General features: G+C 34.8%; 1 protein-coding gene across 1 annotated transcript in view; it reads right to left on the bottom strand.

Annotated features, from left to right (window-relative positions):
• Positions 1-22224, bottom strand: part of PIEZO2 (piezo type mechanosensitive ion channel component 2) — a gene marked incomplete at its 5' end in the record, with an annotated part of 205718 nt that overhangs the window by 113703 nt on the left and 69791 nt on the right. Inside the window, 2 exons of the mRNA XM_083360729.1 lie at positions 7411-7453; positions 20426-20551. Of these exons, the coding sequence (XP_083216855.1) occupies positions 7411-7453; positions 20426-20551 (169 nt within the window). The remainder of the gene's footprint in view (positions 1-7410; positions 7454-20425; positions 20552-22224) is intronic.

Below are 22224 nucleotides of genomic sequence, written 5' to 3'. Positions count from 1 at the left end.
TTCAGAAGACTTATTAAATTCATTAGATTATTTTGCTGGTCCCCAAATATTGGACAGAAACCTCAACACTCTAGAAACATTAAGCCCAAATATGGATATGCAATGTATGGCTGTGAAAGTTGGACCATAAGAAAGGCTGAGTGCCAAAGAATTGAAGCCTTTGAACTATGGTGTTGGAGAAGACTCCTGTGAGTCCCTTGGACTGCAAGGCGATCAAACTGGTCAGTCCTAGAGGAGATCAACCCTGATTGCTCTTTAGAAGGTCAGATCCTGAAGTTGAAAGTTAAATACTTTGGCCACCTAATGAGAAGGAAGGACTCACTGGAGAAGAGCCTAATGTTGGGAAAGGTTGAGGGCAAGAGAAGGGATGACAGAGAATGACGTGGCTGGATGGAGTCACTAAAGCAGTAGGCGTGAGCCTAAATGGACTCCAGAAGATGGTAGAGGACAGGAAGGCCTGGAGGAACATTGTCCATGGAATCGCGATGGGTCGGACACAACTTCGCAACTAACAACAATGGATATGCTGTTAACAATTTTTTCTAGGGAAGCAAATATAGGAATCTGTTGGCAATACAATTAATGTAAAGGGCATGAGGTTCAGAGATAATCCACTGAGGTTATATTTTTGAGGCATAAATGCAATATGAATTATTTCAAGAACATTACAATACACATGTCTAATAATAATGCTTCCCCAAGCATTTATATACCTTTTTATCAGAAGCCTTGGGTATATTGTGTAACAATCTCAGTATACAAATATATAGTACCACTGTTTATTTTTTATGCTCTGTTGTCTCTTTATTATTTATTAATTAACTAAAGTATTTAGAGTTTTTTTTTAATTCCAGCCCAATCTGGAGATTCTGGGTAGTGTGCAAAACAGTAAAAATATCAAATAATATTAAGAAACAAACAAACAAACCTCTTCCTAAGTAAGATGCCATAAACCATTTACCTAACTTTGAATTATTTACCTCTGGTTTTTAAAGTGCAGCAAATGAACATTTTTAACCATGTTCACTGGAGCACAAAAAATTCCCCAATCCCAAATTATAATGATACAAATACAGAATATCTATCTTTATTTTTTAATTCTTGTATTAAACTATAAACTCAGTAAACCGTTTCCTTTATCGTTTAGAAATTAAATTGTAAATAAAAAATTACCACTGGAGTAAAAACTCACTGGAGAAAAGCCTAATGCTGGGAAAGATTGAGGGCAATAGAAGAAGGGGACGACAGAGAATGAGGTGGCTGGATGGAGTCACTGAAGCAGTAGGCATGAGCCTAAATGGACTCCAGAAGATGGTAGAGGACAGGAAGGCCTGGAGGAACATTGTCCATGGGGTTGCGATGGGTCGGACTTGACTTTGCAACTAACAACAAAAACTATAGCTGCTGCCCTTGCCCAACACTGATATGAGAAGACATTATGAATTCAGATACATGATGATGAGGAAAAGAAAAGATAAGCAATATGTTCTTGCCTAAGTATTGTTTTACCAAAACCAATTAAGAAACAATCAATTTGTGGACAGTAATATTTCACTGAACTTTAATGAGTGGCTCTATTTTTAAAAATCATAATTTTTAACATGAATTGAAATTGAGATGATAGATTATTCTGACACATATACCGTAGTTGTATAGAACCAGGGCAGAGAGCTTTTTTTGTGTCATTTAAGTTTACAGGCATATTAGGTGTATCAACATTCTGTACTTGCTTCTAATGGTACTGAAGTGCTTCATTCTTTGTACTATTTTTGCAAAACTACAGGAAAAAAAGTATTTGTAAACTGAGCACCATATTCTGCTTTGCTAAAACTGACTTCATTTTTTTCCCTTTGATAAACTTCCTGTTTATATTCCTATAATCCCACTTGCTATACACATTTTCCCATGCAGAATTTTTTCCTACTTGCTTTTGAATACATTCTGTCTACATAGTTGCTTCACATCTTTTTTAATTATCCTATGATTGTACAAAATCTCTAATACTAATGTCTCTTGACTCATTTAGACATAAGCTTTCCAGCACACTATAAAATCAGTTTTATACAAAGGAATGTTGAATTCAAATCTACATTGAATAGGCTATGGACTCAACACTAAAAAGTGGAGACTTGCTGAATTCTTCAAAATAAAGAGATACATTTATTATCCATACTTCATTTAGAATATGATACCATATGCCTCTGGTGATCTTCTTTTGCTTAAGCTAAGCCAGGTATTATATTATGCTTCAGCCATAAGTAGTTAGATGGATATAATATGCTTTCAAGAAACATAGAAGTCCTGGTGAAATAATTATTTTAATCTATAAAAAATAAATGGTTATATTATGTATAAATGTAATATTAGCCGGGATGATTTGTGCACGGTCACTCATGCGCTCGTGTCCTCTCGTCTAGACTACTGCAACGCTCTCTACATGGGGCTGCCCTTGAGGACCACCCGGAAGCTCCAACTGGTACAGAATGCAGCCGCGAGAGTTGTGTTGGGAGTCTCCCGATACTCCCACGTTTCACCGCTGCTCCGTGAGCTGCATTGGTTGCCAGTTGTCTTCCGGGTGAGATTCAAGGTACTGGTAACAGTGTTTAAAGCCCTTCATGGCATGGGGCTGGAGTACCTTAGGGAACATCTGCTGCCGGCATCAAGCTCCCTGCGCCCTGTGCGTTCCCACAGAGAGGGCCTCCTCAGGGTGCCACCGATCAGAGAATGTCGATTGGTGGTCCCCAGGGGGAGATCCTTCTCTGTGGGCGCTCTGGAGCTGTGGAATCAGCTACCGGTAGAGCTCCAGATGGCGCCCGATCTTCGCTCCTTTCGTCGCGATCTCAAGACGTTTCTGTTTGTTCAAGCCGGCCTAGCCTGATGGGGATTGGTGGGGTTTTTATTCTTGTGTTTTAATTTTAATTTGGTGTTTTAGAACTTGATTCCAACTGTTTTAATATGGGCAATTATTTAATCTTGTTTTAACGTTTGTATTTAGTATTTTATTCTGCCCTGTGAACCGCCCTGAGTCCTCAGGGAGAAGGGCAGTATATAAATATTTTTAAATTAAATTAAATTAAATTAAATTAAAATTAAATTAAATTAAATATTAGATACACAACTGATACCATAGATGTTTCAGAAAAATATACAGTCATGGGGTTTAGTACAAAAAAAACATATATGTGTGTGTGTGTGTGTCTGCGTGTGTGTCTCTGTGTGTGTGTGTGTGTGTGTGTGTGTGTAATCTGAATTCTGAAGCATTAATCTATATAGAATATTTAAGGAACCTTGATCAGTCTAGGCTTGAAAAGGAATATTAGGAATTCATTAAATAGGCCATAAAAGTGATGTTGTTAATCTCAAGATTGTATCTTTCAGAGAACTGATTAAGGAAGATTGAACTATTAAAAGGAAGATTAAAGTAACAATATCAACAACAGCAAATAATTTACTTTTAAAGAAAGAACTCATACAGGATGATTGATGATGATGATGATGATTTATGTAGAGTGGTACTAGGCAGCTAATACAATAAAAACATCAATTACAATAACAAAATGGAATAAAGAAAACACATCAGAAAACAAAATGAAAATGGCCACTGAGAATAAACCAGTCAGCAACTAATTGGATTCAATCATTTCTGATTCCCCTGCCTCACAAAGGGCTTTACAAAAGGCCAGCAGAGTTGGGGCTAATCTGATTTGGGAGAAATGCTGTTCCAAAGAGCAGGCATTCCCACAGAAAATAAATGCTTCTTGGGTCTTTTCGGCTGGCACTCTTTAATTGATGAGACCTGGACGAATGTGGTGGGTAAAGACAATCAGAGAAAAACAGCTTGGCCTCATACCATGAAGGGATTTAGTAGAGATGACAACCAGTACCTTGAATTGTACCCAGAAACCTGTTGGAAACAAATTCAGCAAATAAAGCAAAACGTAACGTGGGTGTACTGAAGTATGATCATAACTACTTGCACAGCCACATTCTACATCAACTGCAACTTCTGGATGTTCTTCAAGGGCAGTCCCATGTAGAATGCATTGCAGCTATACACTTGGGAGGTTACCAAAGTGATTATGCACAGCTTTCCCTGATCAAGAAAAGGGCATTATTGGTATACAACGTGAAGTTGTGCAAAAAAAATCCTCTGGCCATGGCTAAATCCTGCTCCTCAAAGGGTGGGGAATAGAATAAATTAACATAATTTTTTTGCCTAAGGAAAAAAACAGAATTTTAAATGTAGATTTCAGCTCTCTAAATTAATCTGAAGCTATATTTATGTTTTTGACGAACAGACTGATACAGATATTCATCGCATCCAAATAACCAGAGACTCTAATGTTAAGATTAATAGTAAGATGATTTGTGGATGATTAATTTGAGAACAGCTATCAAAGTTCTTTTGTAAAATTCTATACCCTCTCAATAATTTATAATAAATCCTGAAAGAAATTTGAATATTTCTGGCAATTGTAAAACACTACAAATAACTCTATATGCAGGTTATGATAATAGCAATGATAATGAACAGCATTCTGTGTGTTCTGGCTCATTGTACAACCCTACCGTTCTAGCTACTAAATTTAAATAACAATTTGTATGGCAAGAGAAGAAAATAGGGTTAAACATAAAAATACTTCAAGATACAAAGAAATGAAAAGGAGTCTACCAGACTGGAAATTCAATTTTCCACTTATTGCTTAGTCAGGATAAGTGGATTTGACTCAAAGGCAAGAGAATTTTAGAGCATGATCTAGGGTTAGGCCTATTTTCTATGGTATGATAATACAATTTTAAGAATCATTATATTAGAAGTGCCATATTGAAAAAATGGAACCAAATGTGCCTAAAAATTCCTCTGGGTGTCTCAGCCCAAAAAATCATGTTATCAAGCTACTTCCAGATGTCCAAACACATACACTAGAAACAATTAATCCTTGGTGCCTTTGCTACAAAGGCTTCCTTTCTTAAAAAAAAAGAAATGCATATTAAGTATACACATTAAATTAAATGTGTAAGTATACAGGGAATAATGCTATTTTTAGGACCAGGAACATGAGTAAATCAATGGAGGATAGCAATAGCAAATATAGCAAGAAGCAAAAGAGGACCAACCAACGTTGAGAGTAAATATAGAGGCTTATAAAAAAATCCCTTTCCCTTTCATTATTTCTTTTAAACACATTTGTGAAACATTTAAAAAAAGGCCTGAATTATTGAAATCTGGATCTGAATGAGTTCTCATTTGCAAGCTCTCCTTAAGCAGGGACTATCATGCAAGTCTGCTGAAATGGAAAATAATTCCTACAGTATTTTTTTGCCCAGTCTTTTCAAAATATCTTATCATGTACACAATTCTTTCTGGATACATATACCATTACTGTATGTGAAAAAAATCCACGTATAGGCAATGCATATTTGAGTTTACCTACTTCTTTTTAAGAATTTCTTTGTTTTAGTCTATTTGATTTTTCCTTACAAAATGAAGAAAAAACATATTTAGCATTCTGTTCTGTCGTGCCATTTACTTGACTATAACAGTCTTACCCTTGTATTTTGAATTTGGACTGACTCTTAAAAGTTGAATCCTAGCAACGGTCCCTAGTTTTACAATATTTACATAATTGTTTTCATGGTAATTGAGAAATAGTTGCATCATCTAAATGAAGCAAATAAATGTGTAAATATCACTATTTAAATGATAGCATCATATGATGAGGACATTTAGTAACAGATGAAAGTAGCTGAAGGAAATCAAAATAGTCTTAAGGAGCTCAAAATGAAAAAAGATAAATTGAAGCTGAAATGTTACATACTTAGTTGCAAATAAGATTCATTAAACAAAATGGGATTTGCTTCTAATATACTTGTATAAAATAGTGCTCCATTTTATTTTGTAAAAAATATTCTGAGAATAGTCCAGCATTTGGTCTCTAACCTCACATTATTTCTAGGCTATGGAAATTATTTAAAAGATTCCCCCCTCTTTATTATTATTATTTTTATAAATAATGTAGAAAACATATTTAATACATCTTCCTCCTCCTATTTTCTCCACAACAATCCTGTGAGTGACTGGACTAAAATCACCCAAACTTTCATACCTAAGTTAGGACTAAACTCTTCAGTTAAAAATACTTTCACTTATTATATTATATATGACAATTCACAACCACTCCTCTAGGATTTTTTTTAAAGGAATTCTACTACCATGTTTCCCAGAAAATAAGACTGGTCTTATTTTTTTTAAAAAAAATTTGCCTCCATAAGAGGCACCAGGTCTTATTTTGAAGGGATGTCTTTTTCCAAGGTCTCACCTCACCGTGGCGATACTGACAGCCCCTCCCAGATGACCCACTTCTTCTGCAGCTGAAGGTAATGCCTGGGCAGCCGAGAATGGATTGAGTCCGTAGCTCGGTTCTCAGCTGTAGAGGCATTTCCTTTGGCCACAGAAGAAGTGAGCCACCGAGGCAAGGCATGGGATTCATGGGAGGCCTGGCTGCAACAGTTAGTGATTGCGGGGTGCATGGGGTAGCTCCACCCACCCCATCCCTTAGGAATGTGCCTCGCCCCAAAACTAGGGCTTATATTAGGCCTATCCCCCAAAATCAAGCTAGGGCTTATTTTGGGGGTAGGTCTTACTTTCAGGAAAAACATGGTATTCAAAGATCTTTTGGAGGAATTTTCAAATATATACCTGGCTTACAAAATTGCATCCTTTATATTATACACTAGTAATTCTAAATTTGGCTCTACCAAATTCAACCATCCAACCATATTTTGAAAGATTAGAGCCTAGACTTTTAGATTAAATTTAAGATATAACTCTCCTAATATTTTTTCCTATGTATTTCAGATAAAACTTTGGATAAAACTCTCATTCTCATCACTTCCAGCATGATTTTTAAGATCATTCAGTAGTGAACAACTGCAGATGGCAAGTGCTAAAAAGAGGTAGTGCAATCATGCAATGAGATACACTATCTTGACTATTTTAAGCCCCCTTGGGTTTCCCTGTTGCAGAACATATTCTTCAGAAGTTATGCAGAACAGTGGTGGGATTCAAATATGTGAACAAGGGGTTCTCTGTGTGGATGCTGCCTCCAGAAGTCCATTCTGGACCTGGGCAACAAAAAATTAGCTACCGGTTCTGCTGAATAGGTGCAAACCGGCTGAATCCCATCACTGATGTAGAACCATTTAGAAGTAACATCGATTCTCCATTGTTTTCCTTATTTATTTTCTTCTTATTTTAAAATGTGAAGTAATGTCATTTTTAAATTTTAAATATATTACATGTACATACCAATATTATTTAAGTAGCAAAACACATAGTATGGCAATAAAAATCAACCTGAGTCGCAAAATTCAATTTCCTCTTTTGTAAGACAAACATCTGATGCTCACCTTTCAAATCCAATCTGTCTTAGTGCTTTTTCCCATGTCAAACCTGCAGAAAGAAAGACATATTAAATTTCTTTTAGATAGTTTTCATTTTTCAATGAAGTAAAGAGAACAACTGACTGCACAAAGACATAGTTTTCAATGGTTTTCATATGCTTATTTAAAAGAAAGATTTAATATCGGTAAAAAATAATTGGAATTTAAAAACACAAAATTGAAGTTGACATAATTATGTAAAACAGTGAACACATAATAACAGAAATGTATAGACTTCTGTTAAGATTTGAAACAACAAGTTAAAGATGACATGACAAAATGACATGACAAAATTTAATAAACAGAAACATGTGAGAGTGTGGGTAAATGGTATGAAATTCACATTGTGCCATAACTAAAGCGAAAACCTTTATAAAATTATCTATTGGTGGTGTATGAGACCAAACAAACCATCAAAAGTGTAGAAAATTATTTCAAAACAATTTTAGAAACTTCCTGACAGTTAGAACAATTAACCAGTGGAACAACCTGCCTCCAGAAGTGTTGAATGCTCCAACACTGGAAGTTTTTAAGAAGAGACTGGCCAGCTATTTGTCTGAAATGGTATAGGGTTTCCTGCCTGAGCAGGGGTTGGACTAGATGACCTCCAATGTCCCTTCCAACTTATTATTATTATTATTAAACCTCACCATGTGGATTGCATACAAATATTATATAATTGGTAAATAAAGGTAGAACATATGTTAAATATACATCAAATGATAATATGCTTCCCTACAAAGTCAATTCTTGCTCAATGAGAGACCAAGGAGTTAACTCGGAAAGGCAAGAGGAAAATCTAGAAGAGATCTGTGCAACTTGTAGTGCAACACTGTAGTGCAACACTGATAAATTAAAAATCTTTGTGGTCTGCAAAGGAATGCTGGTGGGCTAATCAATGATTTGGTGACTAGAGGAGCATCTACGGTGTTGGAGCTTGTGGTCATGGTAAGCCATGGAGGCACTAGGCAACATGACTTTCAGGGCAGTGGTGGTGATTTTATTACTTTTTTTTTAAGTCTGTGCTCTGTCCAAGGGTGCTTGGTAGGCTGCATGTACAGGCCTGGTCTAGAATTTATTTTGGAGCATTCAACTATCAAGAGCAGGCATGTCAAACTCATTTTGTTTGAGGCAACTTCTTATGAAAGAATTGCCGTTAATTTGTTTTAATAAAATAATTTAAATCAATTTTTCACTTGATTTCAAATTAAATGAATTATATTGGTTGAGAATGAGATTTTTTTTAGTACAATTGCCAAATACAATAAACTGGTTTTAGGTATATGTTACTGGAAGGAAAAAGCAATCCCTGCTGCATTACTGATCCCAGAGAAGCATTTGCATGTATGCAGGTATCCTTAGGGTGCCATAGTTATGGATGAGAAATATTGGTTGCAAAGTTGGCATTTCTGAATGTAATACAGATATTTTGGACTTATTTTTGTTTCTTTGCATGTTTGATATTTTTTTTATAAATGAATCTTTATTTACATTTCGTGTTAAAAACACACCATACACCAACAAAGAGAAAAAAAACATTTACAATATACAAAAAACGAAGTAGTGTTTGATATTTTTAAAAGGGCATATGCTACTGACTACACTTATGCACATATGTAACATCTTTTGCTAGGATACATGATCACTGCTTGTCCAAAGTTTTAATATACAGATAATATCACCAGAAATTATTTTAGCCTTTTTAATAAATGTTGTTATTGATGTTTAGCTCACCAGGGAAAACATCATATATTGTTATGTATATACTAGGTTAATTATTTAAAGACTGAAGTGCAACATAACTAGATTCTAAATAATCTATTTTTCAAAACACACAACAGTCTAAACAGTAAAAGTAAAGTCCAAATTAAGAATATTTCATTCTTAAAACTTTTTTAGATTCAAAATAGTTTTCAAGAGTGTACAAAAGATACTATGTTTTTTCTAGAATCAGCTAAATTAAACACATTACATTGAGAAAAATGTTTCTCATTTCTTTCCTGTTAACTTTGATTTCATTGCAGAGATGTTAACATAAGAAATAGATTATTTTGTTATCTAATTTTACCTTCCAAAAGACAAAAGCAGATGAAAAATGTGAGGTTCTTTCCTGTTGGCTTTTTTTAATTAGCTGTTACGTTTAGTTCCTAAAGAAGTAATCCTGTAAATAATTTTAATGTCCTCTAGTGCAAGCTCTTTTATGACTCAAGGACTTCAACTCCCAGAATTCCTGAGCCAGCATGGCTCAGCTTGGAAACCTCTCCCTTTCCCTTCAGCATGGCTGGCTCAGGATTTCTGAGAGTTGAAGTCCACGAGTCATAAAAAAGAGCCAAGATTGCTAGCCCTGCAATAGGCTTAGGAAAGCCAATAAGGGAACTGGGGTTTTTTTTTCCCCTGCAAAAAAAAAAAAGGTCCCGGAACGCCGTTCTGAGCGTTCTATGAGAAAAAAAATCCCTGAGCACAGGAATGATAGCCACGTAAAAACACAAACAGCATTGGGGCAGTATAAAAAGGTTCTTTCAGCAACTGCTGGAAATATATTTTCAAGATGCCAGTTTATAACTCTAACAAGTAGAAATCAGAATACTTTTTAAAAAATTATATTTGTTCTTTTCAGTTGTCATAATAGAGAGCCACCCAAATCCAGATGTCCTCTTTTGTTCCAGGCTACTTTTTTAATATATCAATCTATCCATGTTCGTGTCTAGTTTCAAAATCTATATATTACTAAAACTCATTCCTGTAACTTTTAACTGGGCAAAACGGTGCATAGGGCAACAATTTCTGAACCAAGCTATCTCAAATCGGCTAACTTACAGAATATGTCCAAAATCTGGGACCCAGGCTTCCTATGGAAATGAAACTGGCAAATTTTATAAATCATTTTATGACATAAAAATCATGAACAGTTTATGACATAATACAAAATGTCATTGTTAAGGATGTGCAGAGTACCTCTTGAGCTAACAAGAGCTTGCACAGAAAAAGAGGATACTGAGAGTAGTCAAGTTTACGCAGCAAGCACACAGATACACTGAGGTGTGTAAAAAAGTTTTACTTGTGGAATAATACAATAGCACAGTCCAAGAAAAAATCAGTCCAGGTCATACATGAGTAAAGAGATGATAGCAAATAACAATAGTCCAAGGATGATCCAATACAGAGTCTTCTTACCAGTCCATAAGTCAAAACACAGTTCTTCAGGTTTAGCAAACAGTAGCAAACCCACAAACCACAATAATCAGCAAGTAACAGCAAACGTAACAGAGAGAATTTATTATTATTATTATTAATTTAATTTCTTAATTTAATTTCTATACCGCCCTTCTCCCGAAGGACTCAGGGCGGTGTACAGGGCAGAATAACAGAGAGAGAGAAGCTATGTCTCTAGCTCCCTCTTCTGGCCGTTGGAAAAACAGCGTTGGCCAATCATCACACATTTAAAGTGATACAATAGAGTTTCTATTACAACAATACAATCATAGTTTATATATATTGCCAACCCAACCAGTTAGGCCATAGTCATCTACCTAACAGTCATAAAACATTTCTTGTGCTATACAATTCAACATGGACTATTTAAGGCAGATACATCTCTAAATGTATCCCAACTTTTCCAATGAAGGTAGTAATTTGAAGTATTGTCATTGTTGAAAGGCACTGAGGCATCTGGTAAAGAAATATCAAAGATATCAAAAGATGACCCAAAAGTTCATGAGTTGTCTAGCTGTTCACTAAAAGCCTAGGAATTTTAGTATAGATCCAGACGGTGTTTGACTTTCTTGTTTAGTACTAAAACAAACTATATGTTTAAATTTAATTTTTCCTTTATATTGGTAATGCTCTCCAGAAAGAAAAAGAAAAATAATTTGGCTATAAAAAATGGAAAGACATTTCAATGTCCATAATAGAAACCCTATTGTTTTTGTGTGAAGTATCTGTTCATCCCTTAAGTTTATTTCTCTTATGTCTCTTCTCCCACTTTCCCCCTTTTTAGTATCTTTTTGTTTACTAACTTATTTGGCTCTTATAAGATAAGGGTATTTTTTCCAAAAAATAGGAAAACTTTGACCAGGTTCTTCCATAAATAATGCATAATCAGCTGCATTCATAGGTTATATTAAGCCAAAATGAAATATGCTAATGATTTGCTGTGATGTCTGATTCCAGTCTTTGAATTCAAATGTGAAAGTTTAAAAGGTCTAGGTAACTTAAGTCTTTGCAGTTGTAATACATTAAAATCCTCTGAAGATGTCCTGTTTTTAAAACATTCTGCTTAAAACATTCTCTTTCAAAATGTGCTTTAAGTTGGCCTACTGTGTTTAAGCCTAATTCTTTCCAACTAAATAAAGACAGTCCTCAACTTAGAATAGTTCACTTAGTGATGATTTGAAGTTACAACTGCACTGAAAAAAGTGGCTTATGACTGTTTTTCACACTTACAACCATTGCAACATCCCCACATTCACATGATCAAAATTCAGATGCTTGGCAATTGACTTGATCATGTGATCACCTTTTGCGACCTACTTATAAGGAAAGTCAATAGCAAAGACAGATTCACTTAACAACCAGGTTACTAACTTAACAACTGAAATGGTTCACTTAATACCAGTGGCAAGAAAGATCATAAAATGGGGCAAACTCGCTTAACAAATGTCTTGCTTAACAACAGAAATTTTGGACTTAATTGCGATTATAAGTTGAGGACTATCTGTACAATAAGGCTATTCTATTGTTTTAACTAATACTAACTCTTGAACGGCTGAGTTTTGTTTGTTTTTGAAGGCAGCTATTTCTTTATGCATATTTTTTTATAAGTACCTCACAATATGTCCCTCAGTAGGTCTTAATTCAAAAAAGATATCTTCTGGTAAGATGGCTTCTAGATTTAAATTTAAAATATAATTTAATAACAAAAGCAATAGTAATTTGAAATATCCATATAACATAAAAATCTCTGAAATATCACAATGTACTCTTTTCTTTCTGGGCTATATTCCATATTTCTCAAGATGAAAAGCAGTAGAAAATAATTATTGCTGCATTATGTTTTCTTCTTTAACAATACAGTAAATATCTTACTAAAAGCAAAATGTCTGCTAGCATTCGTGCAATGACCTCTTTCTGAGGAAGGATTATAATGATAACAATGTAAACAGACTGATAACCAATTAAACTAAAGAACTCAGTCTAAAATCTAATTGGTTAAATAAATTTACATTATTTTACTTTTTGAACAGCTTTTAATTCTTTGAAACTCAGCTGAATCTACAAATTCTAGTCTTTCAATGGTCATTAATAAGATTAAGAATATACATTTTGATTTAGAAGAGAGATTATTACTATTACTAGCTCATATAAACTATATGAGATGAGGCCTCCTAAATTTAGGTCATAAAGGATTTTAATGTAGAGATATTAAAACACATTGGACACATTCTTATATTTTAGCAAAAATCTTAAAACAATATTCAATAGACATTTAAAGCAAAACAAACTACTAATTCAACAGCTCTTGCAAAGTTTGCAATTCTACCAAGTGAACTACAGCTTTAAAAAGATAAAAACACTTTTCAAAGATGGAATAATCTAGAAAAATAAAAAATATATTGCATTTAAAATGTGATCAGTGGCTGAAAGTCATTTCCAATTGTCAATTGTTTCTGGAAAAAACGGTTATAATAATGTATTTATTCAAACATGAAAATTGTTCAGTAGCTATTTCAGATTTTCAATCAGTAGTTCAGATGTTGAATAATGAATACCTAATTTTTGCTCTTCAAGTTTTAATACTTAATGCATTCAGCAATTTGCTTGCTATATTCTGATTCAATTTGGATCGGAATTACTGAAGCATTTCATTACAAGTAGTCCTCGCTTAACTACAGGTCACTTAGTGACCACTTGAAGTTACAATGGAAACCACCACCACCACCACCTAAAATGTTCTTACAACCTGGTTCTGGACATCCAAGGGCCGCACTCCCCAGGTCACATGACTGCATTTTGGAACTAGGCAACCTGCTCACATTTATGGCTGTGAGCAGTGTCCTGCAGTCACATGACTGCAATTTTCAGGGGGTTTTGCTGGTTCCTATTTCCAGCAAAAAACATCCACTGGGTATAATAGATTCGTTTAATGACCATGGTGTTCATTTAACATCACAGTGTTTGCTTAATGACCACCACAAAAAAGATTGTAAAATCGGGAATGGTCACATGACGACCTACTTAATGACTGCCACAACATATGACCATAATTCCAGGCTCAATTACAGTTGTAGGTCAAGAACTATCTGTACATTATGATTTTTTAAATTGTAATTTTTTTTATACTGACTTGCTGAAGCTAGTTATGATGTTAAAGAAAGACCCAGATCTTACCAAAGCAACATGTGTTTATATAAAAATGGCTTGTGCACTCTTCTTTGGCCATATGGGAAGGAAGCATGGTAGCCAAAGGCTCACTAAGGCTAATGCATACTAAATTATGATTTGCATGGCATATAAATGCAGTCACAGGGTCATGGGCAATTATGCTGCAGCATTATTATGCTACGCATAGGCACTCTACACAGCCTGCTTTTTATATAGATCTAGTCCTTACTTAGAGGGACGCGGTGGCTCAGTGGGTTAGGATGCTGAGCTTGTCGATCAGAAGGTCGGCGGTTTGGCGGGTCAAATCCCGAGTGCCGTGTAACAGAGTGAGCGCCTGTTACTCGTCCCAGCTTCTGCCAACCTAGCAGTTCGAAAGCACGTAAAAATGCAAGTAGAAACATAGGGACCACTACGGTGGGAAGGTAACAGTGTTCTGTTCGCCTTTGGCGTCTAGTCATGCCGGCCACATGACCACGGAGATGTCCTCGGACAAGCGCTGGCTCTTTGGCTTTGAAACGGAGATGAGCACCGGCCCCTAGAGTCGGAAACGACTAGCACGCATGTGCGGGGGAACCTTTACCTTTAGTCCTTACTTAACAATCATTTGAAGTTATGATAAACTCAGAAAAAAAATCTTATGAACTATCCTCAAAGTTATGATTGTCGCACAAACACCCATAGTTATGAGATCACATTCCAGATAGACAACCTGCTCACATTTGCAACCAGTTGCAGCATCCATGGTCACGTGACTACAATTTGCAGTATTTTTTTTGCCATTTTTCAGAAGAAAACTGCAAAAAAAACAAACCATAGGCTGGATTCATTTCCCACGTGGTTTGTTTAATGACCATGTAATTTGCTTAACTGCCATGGACTTGCTTAAAATTATCATAAAATCAAGTCAGGTCACATGGCTAACCTGCTTAACAACCACAATCATTTATGATCAAAATCCCAGGCCTAATTGTGATTGTTAAGTGAAGACTATCTGTAATATAGAAAGGCACAAACTTACACACACACACATTTTCCTCAAAGAAAGAAGTGTAGTAAAATGGAGAATTAACTGCAGAGTTCTTTTCCTAGCATTGGCAGCAATACTATAATAAATTCTATAAGCTAGCCGGACTCATATTCCACCATAAATGACTGTTACTGTATATTATAATAATTTCTGCTATAGTAGTAAATCTATATACCGTTACCTAGAAAATAAAATAAAACTGCTTATTTGTTACCGTATTGTCTAATGACAGCCCCCAGTCCTTCCTGCATCCTAGTCTATTTTCCTGACAAGCACTGAGATGAGTAATATCACATTACATTTTCATTAACCTTCATGTGTAAGAAAAATTGGCTAAACCTCTAATCTCTGAAAGATATCTAAGTAAGGAAGTAAATCATATTTACATGTATATAAAACAAAGCCAAAATACCAAATTAGTTCTTCCACCATCTGGTAACTGTCAAAGATATATCTGCAGATATATTATGTGTCATTATAGATAACAATATAATGACATCACATATCCTTTTCACAACTTCCTTCTGTTCCTGCTATATTAATATTTTCTTTTACATTTTTTTAAAAAAATATACAAACTTGAAACAGGTAACACAAACACACACACACACGCACACACAAAAGTATATAAAGTATGAAACATTGTAAATGCATACTGTAAAAGTTAATGATTAATTAAACTGGATCCAAGTAATACTATTGTATAATATGCAACTTTATATGTGTGAGGAAATGAAATGTTAAGCATACATTATATTATTTTAAGAGGTAATATCAGACTGACTTTTTGTTGTTTTTTAGTACTCAAAACAGAAAATATATCAAGTAAAGAACACAAGGAAAACTTAAAACACAACAGTGAGGATTACATTGATCTAATCCAATAATGGAACAAATGGGATTATAAAATTTAACATCTCCCCCAAATACAGTTTGTTACATTCAGGAGAAAGGGATCTCCATTCAACAAAGTTGACTATTATTTATCTATAAGAATTGTTTAGCAAAATTTCTTGTAGCTTTAGGACTACTCCTTTGATATATATTTTTCTTTTCCTTTTCTCACTAAGGGAGAGTTCAGGACTGTGCTGGACCTCAAAATATGCTGTTCTTATAGTTTCTCTTCAGTGACAACCAGCACCAATTCAGAAAGCAGGTTTTATCCCTCTCTCCTTGTAACAACTTGTTCCCATTATCTGTCCAGTTACTAAAAAATACTTTATGTGTGGATTGTGTAACAGACCTGTCTATAAACTCACCATGCTCCAAAAGCGTGGATGGAGTCTATAATAATATCTGACAGGTTTGAAAGCAACTGTAGTAGGCCTTGAAAAGGAGACTCTAGATTAGTGCAGGTTTTTTTATTTAAAAAAACGATACACAAAAAATGACAAGTACAATTGGAAATCCTTTCACAGTTTTATGTTTGGAACACCTGAGCCTGTGAGATTCATGGGTGAGTCAAGACAGGTAAAATGGTAGACAATCTAAGAGTCCTCCTCTTTTGAATCTTTGCCAGTATAGAACTGGCCCTAATCTTTCAGACTTTCAAAAATGTAGTGAAGACCTAGCTCTTTTCCCAGGCCTTTGGGTTGATACGAGCAGAGTTCCTAATTGGATGACTTGGTATATTTTAGTTCTGGCTTACCATGTCATTGTTTTGATTGATTTTTAATGCTATGATTGGGGGGGCATTTTTCATTTGTTATTAATTATTTTGGTACACCGCCCAGATGATCTTGTCTGAGTTGAGTGGATATATAAATGCTTTACATAAATAAAAAAACATGATATATATACATTCAAAGGGGCAGGGCTTCAATTGCATTCCACAACTGCCACCTTCCCCGTTTTTTTAGCCCCCCCCAAACTTGGCGCATATCACTGAGTTGAACCACAAATCAGTTTTTTAAAAAAATATGTGTTCTGGAGTACTCCTGCAGGAAAAAAATTGAAGAAACCTGAGACTGCTCCTGTGGTTCTTCGGAACAGCTTATATTACATATGGAAATGGAAATTATTTTAAAACAGGGATGACATTTTATGACATTATATAAAATATGCCTATAAACCAGGGCTCCCCAACCCTCAGTCCGTGAACCAGTACTGGGCCATGGTATGCCAGCAACAGGTCCGCACAAACAAGCAAAGCCCCATCCGCGAGATGCAGGCAGCACACAAAACCACGCACTCTCAGGTCTGTGGAAAAACCTTTCTCTACGGAATTGGTCCCTGTTGCCCAAAAGGTTGGGGACCTCTGCAATAAACAACTACAGATAGCAGAAAATAATGCAACTCAACCCACAAGAAAAGTAAAATATTTTCTAGAGAAAGAAGGTAAAATTTTACATGGACAGAGTAATAGTTAACAGAAAAAAAATCCTGCACACTACTAGGTTATGGTTCATGAAAAAAGGCCATTATTATTTCAAGAATATAAATATAGTGAATACTCCCTTTGAACTATTATGAAGTTATAGTTGGCATGAAATTAAACAGAATCTTTTATACATACCTGAAAAACATTTTAAACGTATCTGTTTCCTCAGACATAATTTTAAAAGCTTGCTATAGTGATATCATGATGCAACTTAATTGAAACAAAAGGGATTTTCAATCAAGATAATATTTGCTGCCAAAGTTGCTATAATTAAAATTTAAATATAAAAATTAGTATATCTAGAAAGACTGCCAAAAGTTTCAAGAAACCATAAAACTTTATGCATTCATAGACATTCTATTTTCCACTGGAAATCAACTAACAGAATTAAAAATAAGATATCAATGCCTTTCATCAACTAATAAAAATGCCAACACGATAACAAATCTACTATAATAAAATTTTGGAGTACATACTTATTTATCCAATCTCCCTGGTTTTCTCAACATGGTCACAGATTAGATCTGGAAACAACCCTCAGGTCTACCTGGGCCACTTGGATAAAACATTTTCATGCTTAACAAATTTTGAATAATTTAACAGTCTCCTTTAACTTAACTCTTTAAATCTTCACACTGATTATTCAGCTTTCAAATTATATAAAAATATTGCAGAGAACATTGTGCCCCTTTCCAATTTAACATCAGAAAAAAGTACTCATTACACTTTGAGAAGCATATCAATTCAAATTCTGCAACTATATCATCATAACTGAACTACATCCCAAAATAAATCCCAAAGGAATTGTAAACATCTAATGCCCTAAATCAAGAAAGAAAGAAAAAACCTGTCTTCTGCTGCTTTACGCTTCTCGATTAAGATGCAATTTAAATCATTTTCATCTTCAGCAGCATTACATGAGATCTAGAATCGTACAGTGAGAAGGGACTGTTTAGGCCAGGGGTGGGGAACCATGGCCCTTTTATGTCTTGTGGACTTCAACTCCCAGAATTTCTGAGCCAGAATGGTCATAAAGTCTGCAAGTCATAGAAGGGCCATGGTTCCTCAGCCCTGGTTTAGGCTATTCTGAAAATCCAGTAACATTTCAATAACAGTTGAAATTAAAACCTGCTCAATAAACAACTGCTTGAATCATGTTCCTCATGTTAAGACATTTTTCCTAATACATGTCCTTCCTACAAGTTAAATATATTGTTCTGTATCATGTCCTCTGAAATGATAGATAACAGATCTTATATGCAGATGTAATAAAACATATTGAATATAATAATAAAATCAATTTTCCCTTTGATTTTTGTATTTTTCTTATCCTTCTCATTTGATTGTTGTTATCATCAATTTCAATTGGAATGATTGGTGACAGAATCCACCTATTTATCTACTCAAATTTGCATGCTTTCAAACTGCTAAGTTGGCAGGAGCTGGGACAAGGACAGGAATTCACCCCGGCATATTTTCCTTGGGTCTCGAACCTGGGCTGTAGGCTTTCAGGCCAACAAGCCCAGCATCTTAACCATGCTTCCCTCTATGTTGTCTTCACTTTCTTGAATTTTGCAGTTTATAAACTGAATATCTTTTATAATAAATTTAATATATTCTTTAATAAGTTTAAAAAGGTTTTAATCTTTGTAAAACTAGATCCACATACAGAAGACAGTTCCAGAAGTGAAAAACTGACAAGAATCAAAAACATCTTTTTTAAAAGGTATTTATCTTTCTTCATTTTAAAACATTTTTTCTTCAACAGACAAGTTTTGGGTATTACAGTTTTTCATGAGTTATTGTACGACTCGGGAATGGATAAACTTTGGATGAGCAAAGGTTGCATGTAGGCTATGAACTAAGTGAAGCAATTTTACATATATAGGTGGGGGTCGTGGTTTCAGCGTAACTTGGTTGAAATTTCTTTATTATTCTAATTGCAGTATGACTATGATTAGGACTTGAAATATAGCATAGTATTTCTGTGTCTTATTTCAAATTGGTTTGTTGATTGATGACCAGATGGGATCCAGGGGTGATAAAAAGGGACCAGTTTTGAAGACTGCATATTGCCCACTGATGCAAAATCAATATTTTTTATATTATTATGACTGGAAAACTCACAGTAGGGAGATAATTTTGTGAATGGTAGTATACAAAATTATTTTCACATTGTGAATGGTACTTGTTGATTAACTGGATAACACAATTTCTATATTAGGAAATATTATGATCCATCTAATGTTTATTTTGAATTCATGAAATTCCTAAAGCTGGTTCAGTTACTTAGCCCCACAACAACAAAAGCCATTCATTTCCAAAACATGCTTTATTAACAAAATATCTGAAATTTCTTGTTTCAGCATTCTGCCCTTTCTCCATAATTAATTTTGAGACTTAGTCCTTTTGTAAGCCAGACACTTACTGAAATTGCTCTTCTCTTATTTATTTTTTCTCCTCTGACTTTCTGGTTGTCATCTTTGTAAATTCTGGATTAATAAGCAAAGTATTACACAAGCAATAGCATCAACAATACATATTTCACTCTAAACATTAAGAAGAGACCTGTATATACAGAAAAGAATTGTGCATATTTTCTTTGGTACAAGAAATTGCTACTAAAATTTAGCCCTAATGCCACAACTGAAATTAAATCAAACTCAGACTATGTATAATTTTAGCTGGGATTTGTTGCACTAATTTTCCACAATGCAACATTTACAACAGTTTCTACTAAGAAAACTAGACTGGTTAAGTCAGAGGCTGGTAACACATTTGCATTGTCCAAAACATATTAATATTTGTAGGGTATGGTTAATATAAATCATGATGGCAGCCACAACTGTCCGCCTAAATATCTTGTGACGCATGTGCTGAAATACCTCCAGACTTGTAGAATCACTCAAAAAAAAATATGTAGCATGAAGGAAAACTTGCATTACATGTTTTATTAGTACAGTTTTATATTCAAAATTAGGTTAGGGGATATTGTATAGAAAAACTTTACAAACTAGGGAAAGAGATTCTTTTTTAAAAAAAACATAACTTTAAAATTATGACAAACCAAAATACTATTACTAAACTGGAAAGTAAAACTATCCAGTTTTAAATTGATTCACACATTCATATTCCAGTATGATTCCCACATACGCTATGCAGAATACTAGAAGATTAAAAAGAATTATACTCACAGTTATAATTAGGTTGAATAGTTTTTGCAGCTTCAAGGCTGGCTATTGTGATTTGAAAGATGATGTGCACAAGCAGAAATGTTAAACTCATGAAACACAAGGATTTTAATAACCGCCCTGTATGCCCTGAAAGATATAAAACACAATTTGAAATAATTTAACATGATAAAAGGCCTGATGTAGACAAGATTGCAACATTAACTGTATTATGTGTCAGATTCTCTTGATTGTGGTTTTGTTTTTAATCTACATTTACTATTTTAATTGTTTTTGTAATATGTTTTATTTCTAGGTGTTATTGCATCCTGCCCAGAATCAATTTGTTTGAGATGGGCAACCATATTAATTTGACAAATACATCTGAAAAATAAATAAATTAACACATACTGGTGTAAATTGTATTAAAAAGCACACAATAAAATCATAGACATTACAATGCATGCTAAAATGCATTGCCAGACTTCATGATAAAGAAATTTAGAGATAAAGGGGAAAAAGTTCACAACCACATGTCAAATTCCAAATAAAAATATATTAAAAGAATAGAATACAAATTAAAATGACTTAAGAAACTATTTTGTTAACACAAACAAATATTAGCTTTTATTTATTGTTCACACTATTCAAAATACATTTAAACAATTTATTACTTATCTACATATTTCACTGGAAATCAACCAAGCATATAAATTAAATATTTAGTAGGACTGGTGATCTCTAGATGACCTTGTTCAATGAATTCATCTGAATACCATAGGTGACATAGGGATACATTTTATATAAATATTATAATGATGAATATATAAATAAATTTAAAACAAAGAAATATTTTGCCTACTGCCACAGTGTTATTCATAAATACTCTTCCTGAAGAGATTCTAGGAAATCTCTGTAGCAATTTCATATACAGGTAGTTCCTACTTAATAACTACCTCATTTGGTGACCATCTGAACTTACAATGGTGTAAAAGCAGCTTTGCAACCTATCCTCACATTAACAACCATAAAAGTCATGTGATTGCCACTTGGGTGCTTCTCAGCCAGCCCACATTTACTACTGTTGCAGCGCTCCCGCTCATGTGATCCCAATTTGCATGCTTCCCAAATGGATTCCGACAACAGAGTTACTAGAAGAGACGGAAGTAAAATTGTAAGTCATGGCCACATGATGTCTTACTTAACAACCACAGTGATTGTTTAACAAACAGGAAGTGATATAATATGTCCATTGCAATTATGTTATTATTATTATTATTATTTTTGCTTAGCAATCATGGAGCTTAGTGACAGTTGCTGATCTCAATTTTGGTTGCTAAGTGAGAACTATCTGTGCAGCTTACAACTACCTTTCTTGATTTAAAGCAGGGGTGTCAAACTCAATTTCATTGAGGGCCGCATCAGCATTGCGGTTGCCCTCAGGGGGCCGGGTGGGCGTGGCCTACTGGGTGGGCGTGGCTAAAGTGCATATGGCCTACTGGGTAGGCGTGGCCAGCTCTACATCATTCGCATCAAGGGTGCCTATGGGGGCCTGGGCAGGAGTGGGACAGATCTGAGGGTGTCTGGCAGGAGGAGGGTCTCTGGGCCAGGGCCAAGGCAGCGGGGGCCGTTCCCTCACTGTTTCCAGGATGGCTTTGTGGGCCGCATGAAACCACTTCGCGGGCCGGATCCGGCCCCCGGGCCTTGTGTTTGACATGTCTGATTTAAAGCAAGAAATAGCAACTAAATGCAAAATATTCAGGTGCATTAAATGAGGAATTCTATCTGAATTATATACTATAGGCAACAACAACCATTGTTAA

This window comes from Vipera ursinii, assembly GCF_947247035.1.
Source record: "Vipera ursinii genome assembly, chromosome: 3".
Classification (NCBI taxonomy): Eukaryota; Metazoa; Chordata; class Lepidosauria; order Squamata; family Viperidae; genus Vipera; species Vipera ursinii.
Note: the sequence above shows the minus strand (reverse complement) of the source record. Positions and strands in the feature narration are given on the sequence as shown.